Source organism: Daktulosphaira vitifoliae, unplaced genomic scaffold (genome assembly GCF_025091365.1).
Source record: "Daktulosphaira vitifoliae isolate Bord-2020 unplaced genomic scaffold, ASM2509136v1 Scaffold_4, whole genome shotgun sequence".
Taxonomy (NCBI): Eukaryota; Metazoa; Arthropoda; class Insecta; order Hemiptera; family Phylloxeridae; genus Daktulosphaira; species Daktulosphaira vitifoliae.
Window position 1 is genome coordinate 13,870,311 of NW_026099575.1, and position 18,509 is coordinate 13,888,819.

General features: G+C 31.1%; 2 protein-coding genes across 6 annotated transcripts in view; both read left to right on the forward strand.

Moving 5' to 3' along the window:
* The first annotated feature begins 288 nt into the window (after positions 1–288).
* LOC126905705 (uncharacterized) lies at positions 289–8,240 on the forward strand. 5 transcript variants are annotated; one of them, XM_050685685.1, is made up of 6 exons: positions 289–500; positions 6,284–6,474; positions 6,949–7,041; positions 7,119–7,244; positions 7,370–7,551; positions 8,028–8,143. In XM_050685685.1, exons 2-6 carry the CDS (start codon positions 6,284–6,286, stop codon positions 8,117–8,119), a joined length of 684 nt encoding a protein of 227 aa, XP_050541642.1. In that variant the 5' UTR covers positions 289–500; the 3' UTR covers positions 8,120–8,143. The 5 variants fall into 5 exon arrangements, with proteins under 5 accessions (XP_050541642.1, XP_050541641.1, XP_050541637.1 ...); XM_050685684.1 differs by having other exon boundaries at positions 295–500; positions 6,284–6,414; positions 7,370–7,555; positions 8,028–8,240; XM_050685680.1 differs by having other exon boundaries at positions 299–500; positions 7,370–7,555; positions 8,028–8,240.
* A 2,845-nt stretch (positions 8,241–11,085) lies between these two features.
* LOC126905682 (DNA N6-methyl adenine demethylase) overlaps positions 11,086–18,509 on the forward strand; it is a 28,542-nt gene continuing 21,118 nt past the window's right edge. The window contains exons 1-2 of the mRNA XM_050685624.1: positions 11,086–11,249; positions 12,586–13,918. Coding sequence (XP_050541581.1) covers positions 12,641–13,918 — 1,278 coding nt within the window. The 5' untranslated portion in view covers positions 11,086–11,249; positions 12,586–12,640. The remainder of the gene's footprint in view (positions 11,250–12,585; positions 13,919–18,509) is intronic.

Genomic DNA, 18,509 nt, shown 5'->3' on the forward strand with positions numbered 1-18,509 from the left:
TAAAATTTAAGTCAGCCGATTGAAAATATTTTTTTTTTTTTGAAAAAAAAAATGAAAATAATACGTTGCATTATATTCTTTATATTGTATAAACGTATAAGTGTATATCATATATTTATTGTGTTCATACAGTATGCCTAAGCCAAAAATAAAAAAATATTGCTATGATATCAATATGAAATGTAGGATCGAGGTGAAAGTTCAAATTTACGGTTACTGTTAAGCCACCAATGAATACAAGACGTGTCTGTTACCTAACAAACAAATACCGTCTGATCCTCACACTTGCGTTACAATCCCAATGACGATTCATGCAGATATTTACCATTATATTTATTGTGAGTGTACCGCACAGGATCTTTCAATATCAGTATGCCTTCAAAGTTGTCTACGCGCGTCATACTTATGGTCCGTTTATTTGGTGGACATAGTTTACAACTCATTTGCGTTTTCGTATAATTCTAATTATAGTTTTACAATGACAAAAAAATACAAGTACCGTAAGTATATATTATTATAAATTAATTGCCGAGTTATATAACTATAAACGTTTTCAACTATTTATAAAAAATAAATGTTTTGTTTAAAATTACTTATAAATTTTTGGGAAGAGTTATAGTTTTAAGTCGTTTAATACGCGTCTAAGCTATTTTGAGTTTGTCAAATTAAATTCTAATAACTAACAAATAACTGTAATGTTTATTAGTATATGATAAATGGTAACAAATGTAATTTTTTACTTTCAACCAAAAATCTTTAAATATTTAAAAGTGCAATTTTCTTATTTTTGTATTTTAAAATAGATGTTGACAGGTTTTTTTAATAGCTACAATAAAAGTAAAATATTTAAATGATTCATCATCACTAAGTAGAAATTTATAATGACATATTTCGCCTTTTTGTAAAATGTTTATGATATTACGTTGTCAACAATTGCATGAAAGTTTAACATGTTGAAGTATTAATATCAATTCTTTACTAAATTCTTTTTTTACTTGTTTTGTTTGGTAATTTGTACATTTTTACAAATGTAATACTATATTACATTTACTTTTAGTGAGATATTATTTTTTCTACATAATAGCTTATATTATTCTAAGTAATAAATTATATAAAATGTACAACAGCTAAAGTGTACCATTATTTTCTTAAAAATATTTTGATATCTAAATCCAGGACAAGACTGGTAGCCAAATGGCCCACAATAATTAAAGGCCGCTCACGTCGTTCTAAATATTATTTATTTAACAAAAATGATAAGTAAAAATAAAAAGGTCAAAAATAGTTTAAATTAAATTAATTCTAATTATATGTGAAGATTAGAGGTGGTGAAAACAGTAATAATACTATGCTCTATGCTAATTATAAACAAGGGACACTAAACCCGTACAATAAACTACCAAATGATTAGTTTTTAATTTTTTTTTATTAATCACTTTTTAAATTGGAATCCTAAAACCACAAAAAAGTATTAGGTTTTGGACGTGCGTTCTAACTCGTTCGGCACTAAATCCGGTCTTAAATACACACGTAAACATTTCTACGACTATAAATAAATAATTAAATTAAAAAATAAATTTTATTTTTAGTTAACAAGGTTAGAATAAAAATTAAATTTTCAAATATCTTTAAAAAATTATTCTAAAACAAAAATTCATAGGATTATTCAAACTTAATAACTTAAGACATAATTTTCATTTGACGAATCTAGAATTATAAAATGATAAAAATGAAAAAATACCTACATGTTATTATTTTTAACAAGACAAATTGATTAGAATATCCAAATACATATAATGGTAAATCAGTAAATGTTGCACAATGTTTTCACGACAGTTCCTCATAAACTCGGTTATGACATAAGGGGGAGATGAGCTAGCAACAGTGAAAATCCACTTGACGATTTTTGCCATTTCGAAAACGTTAATTTTGGAATTAAACGATACGACATACTGTTTACATGGGCCACAAAACGTATAGTCTTGTGACATAATAACTGCGGTTATAACCAATAACTGGAAACTCAAAGATGAGCTGTATAACCGGTAAAGGAATCAAATTCAGTATTGTGCCGACTCATCTCCGTTGTCCACAGTGGCCGCGAATCGTCACGTTAGTTTAGTTCGTGAAACTTTCATCGAAATGTGACCTAATAACGATTATAGATATTACCGCGTTTGCTTTCAGAATCTCATTATCACAAGAAAACGCATTTGAATTATTAAACGTGTGAATGTGTCGCATTGTAATTCGCGATATTTTTTTTTTTTATTGTACCGACGACTACTCCTCTGATACTGAAGGACCTTGACTTAGTAATACAATTTCGTGACTGACTGACAGACAGACAAAGAAAGTGTACTTGCGTTCAACACTACCTTTTACTTACATTTGGCCGCTTATAATATTCGTCTGCCAATCGGCATTGTCTTACCATAATACATATGTGTAGCTCGGTGGGTATTTTATTTATCTTAAAACTGTGTATGAATAAAACATACTTTCTCATACGAAAATTAAATTTAACGTTTAATTATCTTATTTCAAGTTGATTCTAGTTCATCACACCCCACCGTCGTCATAAAGTCATACCTTATAGTTTTATTTATTATAATTTTATGAAATTAATTCCATTCATTTTTATGATGTAGCACCTCGTGTTTTTAACTTTAGCTTAATATTTATTATTTAATAATCAAAAGATTTTATTTAAAAATAGTTCAAGTAAACTTAATAAATATTTTATTTAAGATGTAATTACTTTAAATATTATAAATGACCTTCTCAAATATTAATCATCAACTACCAAAGACAATTTACCAAGGTTTTAAACTTAAGATAACCACAAGGCTATAAAGGGAGTATATAGAATATTTTAATATTCGTTATTAGATTTTATCGCCGATATGAGAATTAGCGAGTTAATAACCAAGACAATTCTTGTATCAATTTATATAAAAACTTCATCGAGGCACATATTTACTCCCTTGAACGTCATTACGGCTGTATCTACTTTATAATTATTGTTATGTTTAAAATATATTTTTTATAAACAACAGTATTAATTTGTGACCTTCATATGTATTTTCTTTGCTATGATTTTATTTAAATATGAAAACGTATTTCATTTCTAAATAGATACTCAATGTGCTTGTACCATACACAACCGCTTTTCCGTAGATATTAAAAGTAATACCAATAACATAACTATAAAATCAACAATATCTTAATTTTCTTAGTATAATCAAAAGAATATTGAAATTTGTTTGTTTTTTTTTCAAAGTTTAATTTTAAAATAATAGTTTTTTTGTAAATCTGTCGTGTTACTCAGTTAATAGGTAATTATTTGCTTTCGCATTTATACAATTTGAGTCTTTATGAATCTATATGTATAACATGGATAATCAAAATGTTAGACAACTGATCTGTCAATTGACTTAGTGTACCAGTTAAAATATTTATTATTGGAGAGGCATACCATAACTTCGTGTGTTAGAATTCATTATTTTTTTGATTGAACAGTATTTATGAAAGAACAAAAATATATTCAAAAAACTCAATGTGCCACCAAAATGATAAACAAAATATGATTACTACCAGAGCTCAGAACTTAACGTATTTCTAAATTTTGTTTGAACCACTTCTGAGACACCCAACTATGTGAATAATTATCATAAGTGTATACAGTACCAAAGTAATAATTTTTGTTTTAGAGGGAGGTGATCCCTCAACGTCATATTACTGAATATTCGAGAAATTACTCCTCAATAAAAAAAATATGCGTGTGGTAGTGAAAGATTTTAGAAGTAATCTATGGAAGTAATGTTTTTATTATCTTAACTTTATTTCAAATATTTTTTCGTATGTTATGACTTATAATAATATGTTTATCATCACTAATTTGCAAGTATTTTGAAAGCTAAATGAATTTCTATTGATATTGTGAACTCCACTAGACCATCGTAAAGTGTTGTGAAACCTCATTCGGAATTACAAATTCATTAATGCCGATATCACAAAATATGTTGGGTATCTAAATACCTAAAAATATATTGATATTAATTATTTGATTTAAGAAATTATAAATATTTTATTTTTTATTATATATCTAAATGTTTTTTAATTATCTTAGCCAATGGCATACTCAAGATTAATCAATTGGTGGGAGGGTTGGCGTCAAATAACAAAATGTTTTTTTTTTGGTGAATTATTACTAACATGATGTTACAACTTAATAACTAAAAAATATTTTACCAAAATAATGGAATGATATTGATTACTATAAACATCGTATTGATTATATTTTTATGAATAAACAAAATAAAACATTTGGCTTGTTCAAAGTTCATTATTTACGGCGTTAAAGAATGGTATTTCTACACAAGATTTTTTAATGTTATATACCTATGGCTTTACGTAATCTATGTTTTTTCATATTGGTGTGATAAAACGAACAATATGCTAATACAAGGGGACATTAACCAAATTGTTCAAGTAAACGTCAAGTAGGTAAGCCTGATGAGTTTTAGATTGTAGCAAGAACTGAATAAATTTAGATATAAATATTTAAAAACGGATGGCTAAGTGATTACATTAAAAGATAGGGAATACAAAAATATATGTCAGGCAAATTATCTAAATAATATGAAAAAAATATGATAGCTAACTTAAACAAAACATGTATACCATACTGAATTGTAAAAATTTCATCGCAGTTTTAAATACCTATAAAATAAACGCTAAGTTTCTTAATTTTAATAAAAAAAATAATTAACTTACTTGTTATACTACATAATAATAGCATTAACAATAACTTTTCATTTTTGCTATTTCTTTTTTACTTTGTTAAAAAGTTATAAAGTTTAAAAAAAAACTAATGTGTTTGTAAATATGCATTTAAAAGATTCAATTTGCACAAAAAACAAGTTTGACTTGTTTTGTAAACTATATTTTAATTAATTTATATTTACTAGATATTACATTATTTTTTTATTTCAATTTTTGATTCTTTTGTTTTTTGTTTTTAAGTAAATTTTAAGCTATTCATACTTTTCAATTATTGCACTAAATGCACTCGACATGATAAAAATGTTCGGTTAAATTATTTAATATCCACTATCAAATTTTTATATTAACTTGTGAGATTTTTTTCGAATAAAATCATATAGATACAGTCATTTATTTTTACTTATACATTTTAATTATATGAATGACAATATCTCAAGATTATTAGATGTATATGAATATAGGAGTATAATATAATTGAGTGCATCATTATTAAATTATAAACAAAACAGTTTTTTAATCCTTAAACTGCATCAGTATTGATAAACAGTTTATTATTTCTACGGCGTTTTAGCAAAAATGGATAAATTTAAAATTTCAACTTTTGGAAAAATGAAATAAAAATAAAAATTTACTCGTAAGATACATTTAATCCCAATTTTCATACGTGAAACATTCAAAATAATGTTTTTATGTTTTGAAATAAAAATGACTCATGTAAGTTTCAAGTTAATTTTTTTAAAGTTTCAGTTTTTACATTTATCCTTTTTTGCACGAACTCCACAAATTTGTTATTGGTTCATTTTATAAGGAAAAATAAGGCTGTTGTGTTATCATAAGATATTGAGATTTCCAACAATATCAATAGGTATTTCATGCTTTACTTAAATATTTATAGAGAGATATTCATAAATTATTTTAATTATTCCATATAATAAGTAATATAATTTAACATACAATAAATAACTTCTTAAGATACTCAGTTTAATATTTTTATAATAAATATATATTAACACGTTTATAGTGATGTTTTATCTATGAAAAATTATGATTAATATTTTTATTTCACACTATAATTAATCGAATCATATTATCTTATACCAAAAAAGTACAACTAACTTTAGTCGCTTCAAGGTTTTATTTATTTTTTGGTATACGTGTGTATATTTTTTAAAGACCTAGATATTATTCATTGTAATTGCGGCATTGTTTTTAATAATAAAATAATAATAATTATATTATTACAAAAATTGTATTATATTGAAAATAAAAAGAATACTTGTTTAAAATTTTAAATAACTAGACCTGTTAAATCTGTGAAAAATATTTATTACTCTTTTTATATAAAAATGCTGATTCATAAATTAATCATCGATAGTATATAAAAATACCATGTATTTCCTTAAATGTAATTGTTAGTTTATAACGTTTTTGTTGGATACTGGTACAGAACACTAAATATTATAATAAATAACAATACTGCCTATAATGTTTGCAGATGCTTAGCGAGTGGTGGGTGTTATCGTTGATAGTGTCTGTAGTCGGCGGACACGCGCCTTGTCAACAATCATACGGCGGTTGCAGATACAACGAGCCTTTCGTTCCTGCGCCCGTTGGTCAAATTCCCAGGTGCGTTTATCATTATAATGGTGACGTCACGTATTGTGAGAATATAGACAGATATCCCGAGTAAGTCAAAATTGTCCTTTAAAGAAAAATACGTACGTATGTATTAATTTGATTTTTTTTAAGTAAATGAGTTACTATCACAGGTGCAACTAGATAAAATTTCGGAAGGACCTGAATGTACTTTCACCTTACCCTAAAAATGTTTTTACATAATAATAGATATAGTTTTTCTGAATTTTTTGGGCTAACATTTATAGCCGGATTTAGATATTCGTAAGCCCTAGGCACTAATTAAAAATAATTTGGAACCAATAATAAGCACAACAAAGGTAAAAATTGAGTTCGTAAACCCATTTTCTTCTCATAGGCTCTAGGTATAATACCAAAAGTACTTTAAGGTTAATATGGTCCTGTAAGCACCTCTAGTTGCACCAATGATCATTTGTTCTAAAATATAATACATTAATTTTTACAAACTCAAATAATAAATATATTATTTAGTTGTAAGATTTTCTTATATAATTATTTTTAAAGGCGACTGATAAGCTATTTAGTGACCAAAGTAGACAAAAACTTTAAAACTTTTTTTAACGAAGAGAAATTAAGCGACAATCCGTATTCATATAGGTAAAGAATTTTATTTTTTAATGATTTTAGTTAGTTTTAACACAGTTAATGATGAAATATTTATTTATTTTTATTAGTAAAAATTATCAATATAATGAGACAAACATAGACTTTGCTGGATACCCAGATAGAAGGTATAACTTACCACATGTTTCATTGACCCAAAGTCCTCCTCCTTTAGGAAATCAGCAGTGGAATTCTAAGTATGTCAAAAGAGTATGCATAAAATTATTAAATAGGATTGCTTATATGAAAATGTTATTGTATTAACGCGAGATAAAACATCTAAAAATTTAAACATTTTTTAATGATCTGTTATTCTGTACAGCCCAGTTGAAAGTGGTTACAAAAGACGTAAAAGACAAGTTGAACAAGATCAGTTGTGCCAAGTTAACATAAACAATGTCTATCCGAGGGCTGCATTGAACACTCAAGGTGAATGGAAATACGTAGTCAACATGGTCCGAACACCTTCTGATATGTATACACAGTCAATCAGATCGGAAATCTGTGCGTGAGTATGATACATGTGATATTAGTGTGATAATGAAAATCTATTGTTTTCCACAAGTTTTTTATGCGTACACACGTGTACGTATGTTTGTCTACAGTAGGCGCCGCACAACAGTTACTAAAAATTATATGTTTTTTGCATTCGCGTTATATATTAATGCATAACTAAATCGTTTTATAAAATATCGTAAATCAGTGATTAGTTATTGCTTAAATATTAAAAACTTTTATATTTTTAAATAACCATTACATAGATAATACTTAGGTAATATCAGTGTTACATCTCATTATATCATTAGTTAAATAAGATAAATATTAAATAGATAGTTTACCAAAAGTTAATTTTTGAAAACTCAAACTTCCCAATTGTTTAACTAATGTTGAAGAAAAAAATTACCTATGTTCAAATAATAAATATAATTTTTAAAATATAATGTAAGTATATCATAATAAATGAGTTCTTTGATTTTCAGATCTCCAGATCAGCCTTGCAGTGGAATTTGCGAAACTCCTTTCGGGTATACTACAACGTGTAAGCAGAAATATGTCCAAAAACGGTTGGTAGCATTGCAAGGGACAGGAGATAATTTGTACATAGACGTTTTCTGGTTTCCACACTGCTGCTCTTGTACTATTGGCAGAGTTTAACAAAAAAATAAATAAAAAATACATAAACGGTTTTTATGTTTTACNCTGCTCTTGTACTATTGGCAGAGTTTAACAAAAAAATAAATAAAAAATACATAAACGGTTTTTATGTTTTACTATCAGTGGTTTTGAAAAAAAAGAACACACATAAAAAAGTATTTTAATATTTTTTTAGTATGATAATTTTTATAAAAAAAAAATAAATACAGGAGTACTAGAATTTTTTATAAAATCGTAAAATTAAAATATTATGTAATTTAGATTTATTTTAAATTATAATACTTTTTGAGTATTTATGATATTTATTTTTGTAAATAATTGTTAATTTATCTAAGGTTTTATACTAATATATCATAATATTTCATTAAAATAGAAAAAGTGTTAAGTAATGATATTATTGTAAGGCTAAAATTTTTCTTAAGAAATATTCCAGTTAAGGTTAGTAAAATTAGTATTAAATTTAATTTTCCATGGTGCTTTTAATTTAAATATAGTAACATTCTTTTATATAGGCATATTATACAAGTCTTTATTATTTATATGAAAAAAAAAATTATTGAAGTTTTATTTATAGTAACATTACATTTAATCTAGAAAACTCCAATAAGTTGTTATTTTATATAGACTAAAAATTAGAAAAACCACAAAAAAATAAAAAGTAACTATGAATTTTGTAATTTTTTTTTTGGTAAAATGTTATTGAGCTCAGTGTAAGCTGAACAGGTGGTTTTTAGAAGAATTAGAAACCGCGTGACCGAATAAAGTATCATTTATGCTCATATATTACAACTGACATTGCATTATGTCACAGACAATTTAAACCTTAAAGAAAATATGTCAACAATTTTTCGTTGTAAGATTCTGAATTAAAAACTAAGACGACGTTAGCTCATATTTTTTTATGTTTTATCCAAATAAAATATAGGCGAATCATGATGTATAAATCTTTGGCTAAGGATTCATTATGCATAGGTTTACATTGCTAAAAATGTACAAGTATAATAAAGAGATTTAAGAAAATTATTTTCTCTCTATACATTAGCTAAAGGAATGTTGCTAGCTTGCGTTAGGTTAGATCAGATCAATGCCTTAAGAATGTTTTCAAAAACAATTGTAGGACAACTTCAAAATTTTACCAAGTGAAAAATTATAATTATCGTGTTAATTTTAATTAAACACATATTAATAATTTTATTTTTACTAAATTTTGAATAAATAAAATCTAAAAATGTATTATATCACTTATAAATAGATTACTTTAATTAACATAAATAAAATACCCTCTAAAAATAAAGTAAGCAATATAATACAACACAAAATCATATAACAGCAGATATAAGTATCTTAATAATAAAATAAACCAATAAATAAATAAAGTAATAATTAATTATCTAGTAAAATTTAATCATTAATCTTAGTATTTCTCATAAATATTCAATAAGGTGGATGTTTACTTATAATTTAATTACATTAACAAATGAATGAATGAATTTTACAATATCTTTTTTAAAATTTTATTCCTATTAATTTTTTTTTTAAATATGCGTTACAATGTAATACTCTACACTCTGCTTAAGAATTACTATGCCTAATCTATCTCCTGATGATACAAATAATTACAATCAATAAATGTACATCAATTAATTTTAATTATTTATCATTATCATAGAAATAAATGAATCATCGTATTTTTTATAATTATTAATAAGATAAAACGGTATCACAATAATTCCGTTGCGAATTAAAAACTATTATTATTAAGTTTTCTTAAAAACTATTCCTTTTGGTCTTTTTTTATAATACAGTCAAGTTGGCATTATGCGAATTTTAACGACTAAAAACTTTTGTAAAATCCGTACAACTGTATTGTATAATGAAAAATAATCAATACAACGTTATTGTATTTATTAACTGTAATTTATTTGTTATAATAGTTAAAGTTGAAAGACATTTGGTTCATTAATAATTATTGCAACTATTTTAATTGGATTTTACATATATCTACTAGAATATACAAAAATTCTAATCAACATAGGTCGATGATTAAACCTTTAAATTTATTATTTGCACGAAATAACATAATAATGAATTTATCAGCATTCTATATCAAGTATAATTTTTAGACTCTTTCGTCTGAATTTTTAAAAATTTACGTATGGTTTAATATTTGTAATTGATATTCTGTTTTGTAATATAAAATTTTGAATCATATGAAATAATAAAAACATTTTTTTTAAATCAAGTCGCAAATAATAAAACTTTTCACATTATTTATGCGACCCGTGACAGTCCGCTTTTATTGTTACCGTTCACAAACTGGTTTTGTATTCCGATTAAAAGCAATAATTAAAATAAAAAACATAATAAAAAAAATAAATAGTATAGCCGGAGTTTTTCGCGGGGACACAAAAGGGCCGGGTGATGATGACTGTACCGGTGGTGGTGGTGATAGTGTCGGCGTAAGAAGTGGTGCGGCAGGGACGGTTTTGGTGCGTTACACACGGTATTGCATCACGGCAGCGGTAGAGGTGGTAGTAAGACCACGGCTGGCGGGTAGGCGGTGAACATTTAACAATGACCGCGTGCGTGCGTGCGTTTGCGCTATGTGCGCCACGGCGACGGTGTCGACGGCTGCACGCGGTAGCGATGCGGCAATACAGCTGCCACCCCGGGGGCACCTGGTAGGGGGATGCCGGGGAGCGCGAGTCTAATACCCCCTCCTCGCGATTAGTCACAGCAACGATGACGATCGCGAAAAACCAACCCCTAGCGGACCGGCCGGTAACTAAGCAGCAACGGCGGCTATGGGTGCCATCGATGCCGTGCGTGCGTGCGCGCGCCGTATACCCTGTGCGTGCAATGTGCGTCGTGCGTGCCGCGTACACCGTACACCTAAGCCACAGTCGTGTCGAGGTGCGTGGATAGCTTAGTGCGCGCGCGTTTGAGTGTATGTTCGGTGTGAATTTGACGAAAAAAAAATTATTTTAATTGTTATTTTTCTTAATTTGGACTTCATTTAAAAATCATCGAATGAGAAAATATTTTAAGTGAGTACATGTCGATTAATTAAAAAAAACACTGATACAAATTTTTCGACGGTTAATGAACCAAATTTTGATTTATAAACACGTGATAAATGGGGTTGCGCGCGAAAATTGTAACTTTCGTTTGACGGCGGTAGCGAGACAAACAAGGGGAGGCAACGACCCCCCAGGAGGAGAGAAAGTGAAAGCGCAACGCCGGAAGTGTTTTCTCGCATTGTGTTCTCTCGTCTGTCTCGTTTTGCGGGATCAACGTAAATGTTTACAAACAAACCCTAAACCGTTTTATTGCTCGCACTGTCGGTCACTTGACAGTAACTTGGCGATAAACTTTTCATTTGAAACAAAATTCAAGTTTTGATTCAAATAGCTCATAACAGTTTTTAACGAGTGATGTGTTATGGCCGTTGCTTTATCTTTTTTAATTGGACGTTGTCATATTAATTTGTAGTTACGATGTATTATGATGTTGTGTGTGTAAGTTGAACAGTATAAATATTATTACTATTATGTGTAAAGAGTTCCAAAAACGTGAATACGTTGTGATGTATAAAGCTGTGTAGATCAACAACAGCCGTTGTTATAAATGTATACATGTATGTGTATGTCATTTTATTAAATAAAGTGTTTTTATTCAACAATAAAAACATCCTTCCTGATTAACCATCGACGCCGTTATAGCGGTTGTACGCGCTTGCCTCAGATTACCATGATTATTATTTTATTATAATGTGTTTAGACTTTTGACGTGTCTATGTGTGTAAAACGATGAGTTGAAAAATTGTTTCGAAAAAATGCCAAGCACAATTATCTGTGTTAGTCAAATGCACAAATTTAGTTTTTCAAGTGTAGTGAAACATTATTACATTACTAAATTTATTTTCAATTTGTTAACACCGGACTTTTCAATAATTCGCTTATTTTTCGTTCTTACAAGATTAAATTTCATCCGTCTAAAATCTTCCATAACTGAGAGTATTCATAATCGCACAGACATAAGGGTATCTTTTTTAGGGTGAACTACTTGTCTCTATTACAGTTTTCTTTCCCTTGGGCGGGTTTTCTCGTTACTTGGGGAGAAATACCTCAAACAGCGTCTTGCCATAGGTCACGAGTCACTTCTTTCCTTTAAACTTATTGTTGTCGTAGGGTGCAAAAAATCGATCAAAATGCTTTCAAAATGAAAATAGACTCAAAAAAATTTTTTTTTTTAATAATGAAATTTTAAATTATCTGTTAATAAATTAGTCTGAAACATTACTAGTAAAATGTTTGAAAGTTACATTGAGAAGTTTATTGATAGACACTATGATTTCTAATAATACTATTTTTCTGTTTTCAGTGAAAGTTAAACGTGACGATATGGGCACGTGACGCTGGCTGCGACATCGGCTAGTATGAGCGAGGGTGGCGGGGAGGCAATGGCCTCTTACGGTACGGCGGGATACCCGCCGACTCAGCCTGCCACCCCGTCATCTACAGTGCCGGAATCCAAGACGCCAGGCCCGGCTCCTGGTCTTCCGCCGTTTAGTTCGTTCTCGGCGGTAGAACTGGCAGAGGGTCTAGGCGCTCGTTTGGGTCCCGGCGACGGCTACGATCCGACCAACGGTCGCATTATGGACATGCACTGGGATTATAATCCAGACGGACTTCATCGTCCAGATCTGTACCCAACAACTATGATCATACCACAACCACAGTCTTATAGGCCATGGGAAAGTAAATTGGATGGCAGCAATTCTCAAGACTCCATGTCGAAAGGATCGTTTGATTACCCATCGTCACCCGCCGGTAGTAAGTTGCCGTCTTTTCAATCTCAGTTCAACTTTCAAACCGAACAACAGCAACATCCGGAAACGGTGTCACTAACTACATTGACGCCAGCAGCTGTATCGCCTAATCAATCACCCGGTTTACCGAGTTTTCATACATTGTCAACAGTTAACGTAGCAGCCGCTGCACCTCGGGGCTATCCAACGTTAGTGCCGGGTATTCAACAACAATTTCTCGATGATCGAGCCGGTACTATACATCTGTTTCAAAGTCCACAGTATCCACCTCCTCCACCTCCACCACACGCTTTTGCGCCCCAGAACCACCATCAAAGTACAATAATACAAGGCAATTTTATGGGAGCGCCACATCATCAGTCTAATCAAGCCACTCTTTTGACAGTAGTGAAGACTGAACCGGTCGCTATTGTTTCCGCTCAAATTCCCAGTCATATTTATCAGAACGCTGGCGGTACGTATATCGATTCGGTAAAAATGGAGGACACTCTATCGCCGAGAGGCTTGCAAGAATCGCGTAAAAAAGAACGGAGAAAAGTACGAGCATCTAGTATGGATAGTTCTGTGGAAAGTGATGGAGTAGGAAGTTCAAGTGTGGAAAGCTCGGGACAGGTAGCTGCGATTAGTAGTACTGCCGGATTCAAGTCGCCGCTTGTACAGCACAATATATCAAATATGTCTAGTGGAGGATCCATGATGGATTCTGATCATTGCGAGAATGGTAGCAATGGACTCGATAAACAGACTAAGAAGAAACGAAAACGATGTGGTGAATGTATTGGATGTCAGCGAAAAGACAACTGTGGCGATTGCGCTCCATGTCGCAACGACAAAAGTCATCAAATATGCAAGATGAGGAGATGCGAAAAGCTCACTGATAAAAAGGTAAGTGTGAAAATAGGTTCGATAAAACGTGATATGAATATTAAAATTAATTAGTAGTCAACAGCCGATAAAATAGCCAGTTGAACAATGATTACCGTTGGACGTTATGTAGGGAATTTGGCGATAATTATTTAAATCCGCATACAAACACATTTGTTTTATCTGCATTCAATTGTTTCAATGTTAAGTCACGCCAGCACGGTACGGGAACCGAGTGCAACACGTTAAATGCTTTTTGTTTACTTCCTGTCGCAACTACACACCCCAAAATACAATAATATTATATGTTCATGAACGTTCGTACATTGCGTTTGCGGAGAAAGTTCAAACCCCTCTAGATATGTGCAAGGGTAGATGTATACCGGCATTTGTTTGGGATATATACAATATTGTTGTGTTGATGATTCGTCAACGGGACCTTCCCCTTGACACACATTTCTGACGGAGGCACCTGCAGTCCCTGTAGTTACCATTACCGTATTCACTCACGCCACAATAACTAAATGTACATAACCCCAACTCAAGACAAAATAATAGTGATTAGTGCGTGTTATGTAATAGTGTTTTTAAGGGTCATCTGTACCGTTGCAACAGATGATGTCCGACATAAAATGTCTTTGAGTTTTGTTTATTGTTTGGTTAAACAACACAAATTGTCTTAGGCATTATTGTACATTTTTTTTTTATTACATTTATTTAAATCTGTGTCATTCATTATGAGTCATACACAACTCCCCGCGGGTAAAGTATTCTGAATCGGCTTTAAAATTTCCTATTCTTAGATTTTACAAAAATAAGATATTATAACATATAAAAGATATTTGAATAGTCTTTATTATTCAATTTAATTAATAATAAACTAGAACTTATATCTTTTACTCAGTGCTAATATATTTTATTTACACTTTGTAAAAATATCTTCGTGTAGACTCCAACGAAATCTCTCATGTTATCTACGTGAAAACTCCTTGACTTTTTTTATATTTACCATTAACTTTTATTTTAAAATTACACCAACACATTCACAGGCCATTTCACTATTCCTAATAACGTAAGACCTATTTAAAAAAAAGTTAAAGATGATATAATTCATAATAAAACAAAATTGTTCTATATATTTATATTTATTGTTCATAAAATAACGAAATATTATTAACTTATTTTATTAAATGTGTTTGTATCGTAACAGTAATTAAATGTTCGATATTTTTTATCGTTAAATTTTATCGGTTAACTTAATATTTTTCAGCTGTTCGTAAAACTTAATTCATTAATTTAGTTGTACAAAATTATAATAATTTAGATAAAAATTAATTTACTTGTTGAAATTTAATTTTGTTGGTACTTTGAACGTATATGCCTAAATGAAGTTTGATTTGCTATTAACTAGATAATTCGAAAACCGTTTTGTCTTGTTATCAAAGAACCTCAATAAAAATACAGTTTTTAAGATGGTGTATATTATTATATTTTGTTCTCTGTATAATATTTTTTAATGATCATAAATGGCGAAAAAGCATCTTATTTAGGACGCTGGTCACGATTACGGATATAGAGAAATGAATGCGAGGCGGTATATTGCTTAACGACAATGGCAGTGAAAGTGTTTTGAGGGTCGAAGGATAGAGCGAGGGGGTGAAAACATACACGAGAGATGAAAAAGAAATTTCGCCGTGTGTCGAACAGTGGTAAAGTACACTGTGCAGAAGGAAGGGCGAGGTGGGCAGTTCATGGATCGATAGTGGAGCACAGTAATGGCGTCGCGCGCTATGACTCATCGTGGCATCCCTTTGGCGCGCAAGCCGCGTACGCGTCGTTTGATCGCGCGTTGAGTAAGAAACGCTGCCGCATCGTGCAAAGTGCGGTTGTCAAAGGTTCGGGACGAAACCCTCCCCTTGTATTGCATTGCCAGGTAGACGGATCCTTTCATTTTCTTGTGAACTCATTTTCTGTTCACTCAAATGTGTATTTATGCATGACAGTGCATGCGGTACATATGCACCGAGAAAGTTTTATTTTCGCGTCGTGTGTCTTCGTTCTTGATGCTATTACGGAATCATTCAACTTAAATAGAAATTATAAGTTGTGATAAACGATTTTTTATCCCAAAAGCTTCTACATTTTTTTTCAAATATGAATTGTTTCGTTTCAACACTTTTGGCGCACTAATGTTTTGCTTAAAAATATTTCGACGATTTCTTAAAAGTAAAAATATTGATTTTTAAATCGATAGGGAGTTCTCTGTATTTAGATTTTTTATAACAAATAAAAATTTTTCTGATGATTTTTTCATACAGCTCATAACGTCAAATTTTAATACGCAGTAGGACATTGGCTTAATATTGTTTTCCTAGTGTGTTTGTCCGCCCCCAAAGCGGCGATTGTTTTCGTAGAAAAACGCTGTTGCGATGGTCTCTTACCAAGTGTTCTCATCGAGTACTCTAAAAACCCATTGGTGGTTGGCCCCATGCTGTGTGTAGGTGTACGTGGATATCGAACGGACAATGATGTAAGAAGAACGATGAGAATCGTCGCGATTCCGTCGTTTAACCTGTGCATTCATTTAGTACATTGTTGTACGGTCTCAAAGCAGATTCATATCGTCGGACAGCCCTCTGGCCGCGTTTTTTACAGGGATAGCATTGTGTTAAGAATTCTTTTGTAAAATTTGCATCACTACGCCAAGTTGATCGTAAAATAATCGTTCCATTATTTACATCGAATAAAGTTTAGACAGATAATAATGTTCTTAACCATGCAAAACACTAAGGGTTAAGTCGCCTAGAGGTCATTGCAGTTTTATCATTTTTTATTTATGCTATTCGATTAGAGTAACGTTTTTCAACGGTATCGACAACGTCAGCCATTTTTTTCTAGCTGCGATTTCGATACGGTTCATCTACGAAGAGCGGCCCTTTGTAACCGTTATTTTAGCTCTTGTTCTATTATGGAAAATAAAAATCATCACTGTTCTTTACATTAGTATTCGAATACTCTTTTATAATAATTTGCGCATCTATTATCTAGAGAAATTTAAGTTTTACAGAGTCTCATTGAAACCGTGTAAAATTTAACCAAATATCGATTTGAAAAATATAACCTTTCCGATTAAAAAGGTTCGACCGTTTTGCGTAAAACTGTATACGATCGGAGATCAAAAAAAAAAACATCGGGCAGAAATTTTTATGAGTGCGGTTTGTTATGGTAAAATGCACGTGGGTGGATGGTTTACGGGGAGGAAACCCCTTTAAATTCTATGACGTCACGTATACACCCAGCGTTTTAAAGTGACGATAATACGCCGAGAAGACCGCACTTCCGCACTGCCGTACGGGTTTGGTCACATGTCTGAGAAGAACATTGCACACGGTATACAAACACTGGCGCAACGACTGAAGAACCCGAGACACCGTTTCCGGTCGTCTGAAGCATCGGGAAGCCTTTTACCGTATATTTTTTTACCGTGTGTAGGTATATGCTGAACGGCTGATACTTGTGCGTATTCATACTATCGTGCCATTGGATTTGGTTGAAAAGTTAATAAAATGTATTCTTTTTACAAACGAATTAGAGAGAATTTATGTACCACCTCCACGGCCTCGTCTTTTCGAATACTCGCGCTGAACAATATAACTCGAAATTTCGGCCCGGTAAGCACACCGCGGCAACGTTGCACATCGTCGGTGTTGAAGGTCAATGTTATGGGGTAAAACGAAGCCGCCATTGCACCTAAAAAACCCCGCACCCCGAACAGCGCCGGGCAACGTTTGGGGTGACAAAGATTAAATCCCATATACGTACTCGTATACAAATAGTGTCCGCATAATAGTAAACGGTGACTTCTGCACATTTCACACGTATCATTGTAATGCACATGAAATTATGTGTGTCGATGTACTATTTACCGCGGGCACGGGGTGCGAGGGGTTTTCTCCATCTCGTTCGCCCAATTTCACTTTCCCTCTTGTTCGCACTGTTTATATGCCGTTCGATTTTGCGAATATTAATAGCGTGACGTGGAAAAATCTAATTGCAAAAGTTTACATATGACAATTGGTAAACGTTGGCAGTACATTTTGACATAAATTTTTGGACCCTAACAAATGCTGTCATTTATATACTAGTAGTACATGCATTTGAAAATCCATTGCGAAGCTTTTACAAGCTAAAGTGTTCTGGGTGTAAACTTAAATGAAATAGTTTTTATTTCGGATTCACGTTATTCAATTGATTGATAACCGTTGTTTATCGAGTAGCGTTACGTTTCTAATGGAATCGATTTTGTAAAGTTAATTGAACGCTAATTGTNCATCTCGTTCGCCCAATTTCACTTTCCCTCTTGTTCGCACTGTTTATATGCCGTTCGATTTTGCGAATATTAATAGCGTGACTTGGAAAAATATAATTGTAAAAGTTTACATATGATAATTGGTAAACGTTGGCAGTACATTTTGACATAAATTTTTGGACCCTAATTTTTGTTCCGAGTTGTTTATTTGCGACATCAAAGTACGCCTAAAGGGGAAATCGACGCGGTAAAATGAAGTATTTGATTTTAATTGAAATTACTTTTCTGTCGGTAAATTATTTT

Bases quoted from the DNA above. Each gene is read 5' to 3' on its own strand.
- LOC126905705 (XM_050685680.1), top strand. From the start codon at position 6,284: ATGCTTAGCGAGTGGTGGGTGTTATCGTTGATAGTGTCTGTAGTCGGC. The intron at 7,042-7,118 runs GTAAAGAATTTT...TATTTTTATTAG, and splicing joins GACAATCCGTATTCATATAG to TAAAAATTATCAATATAATG. The intron at 7,245-7,369 runs GTATGTCAAAAG...TATTCTGTACAG, and splicing joins AATCAGCAGTGGAATTCTAA to CCCAGTTGAAAGTGGTTACA.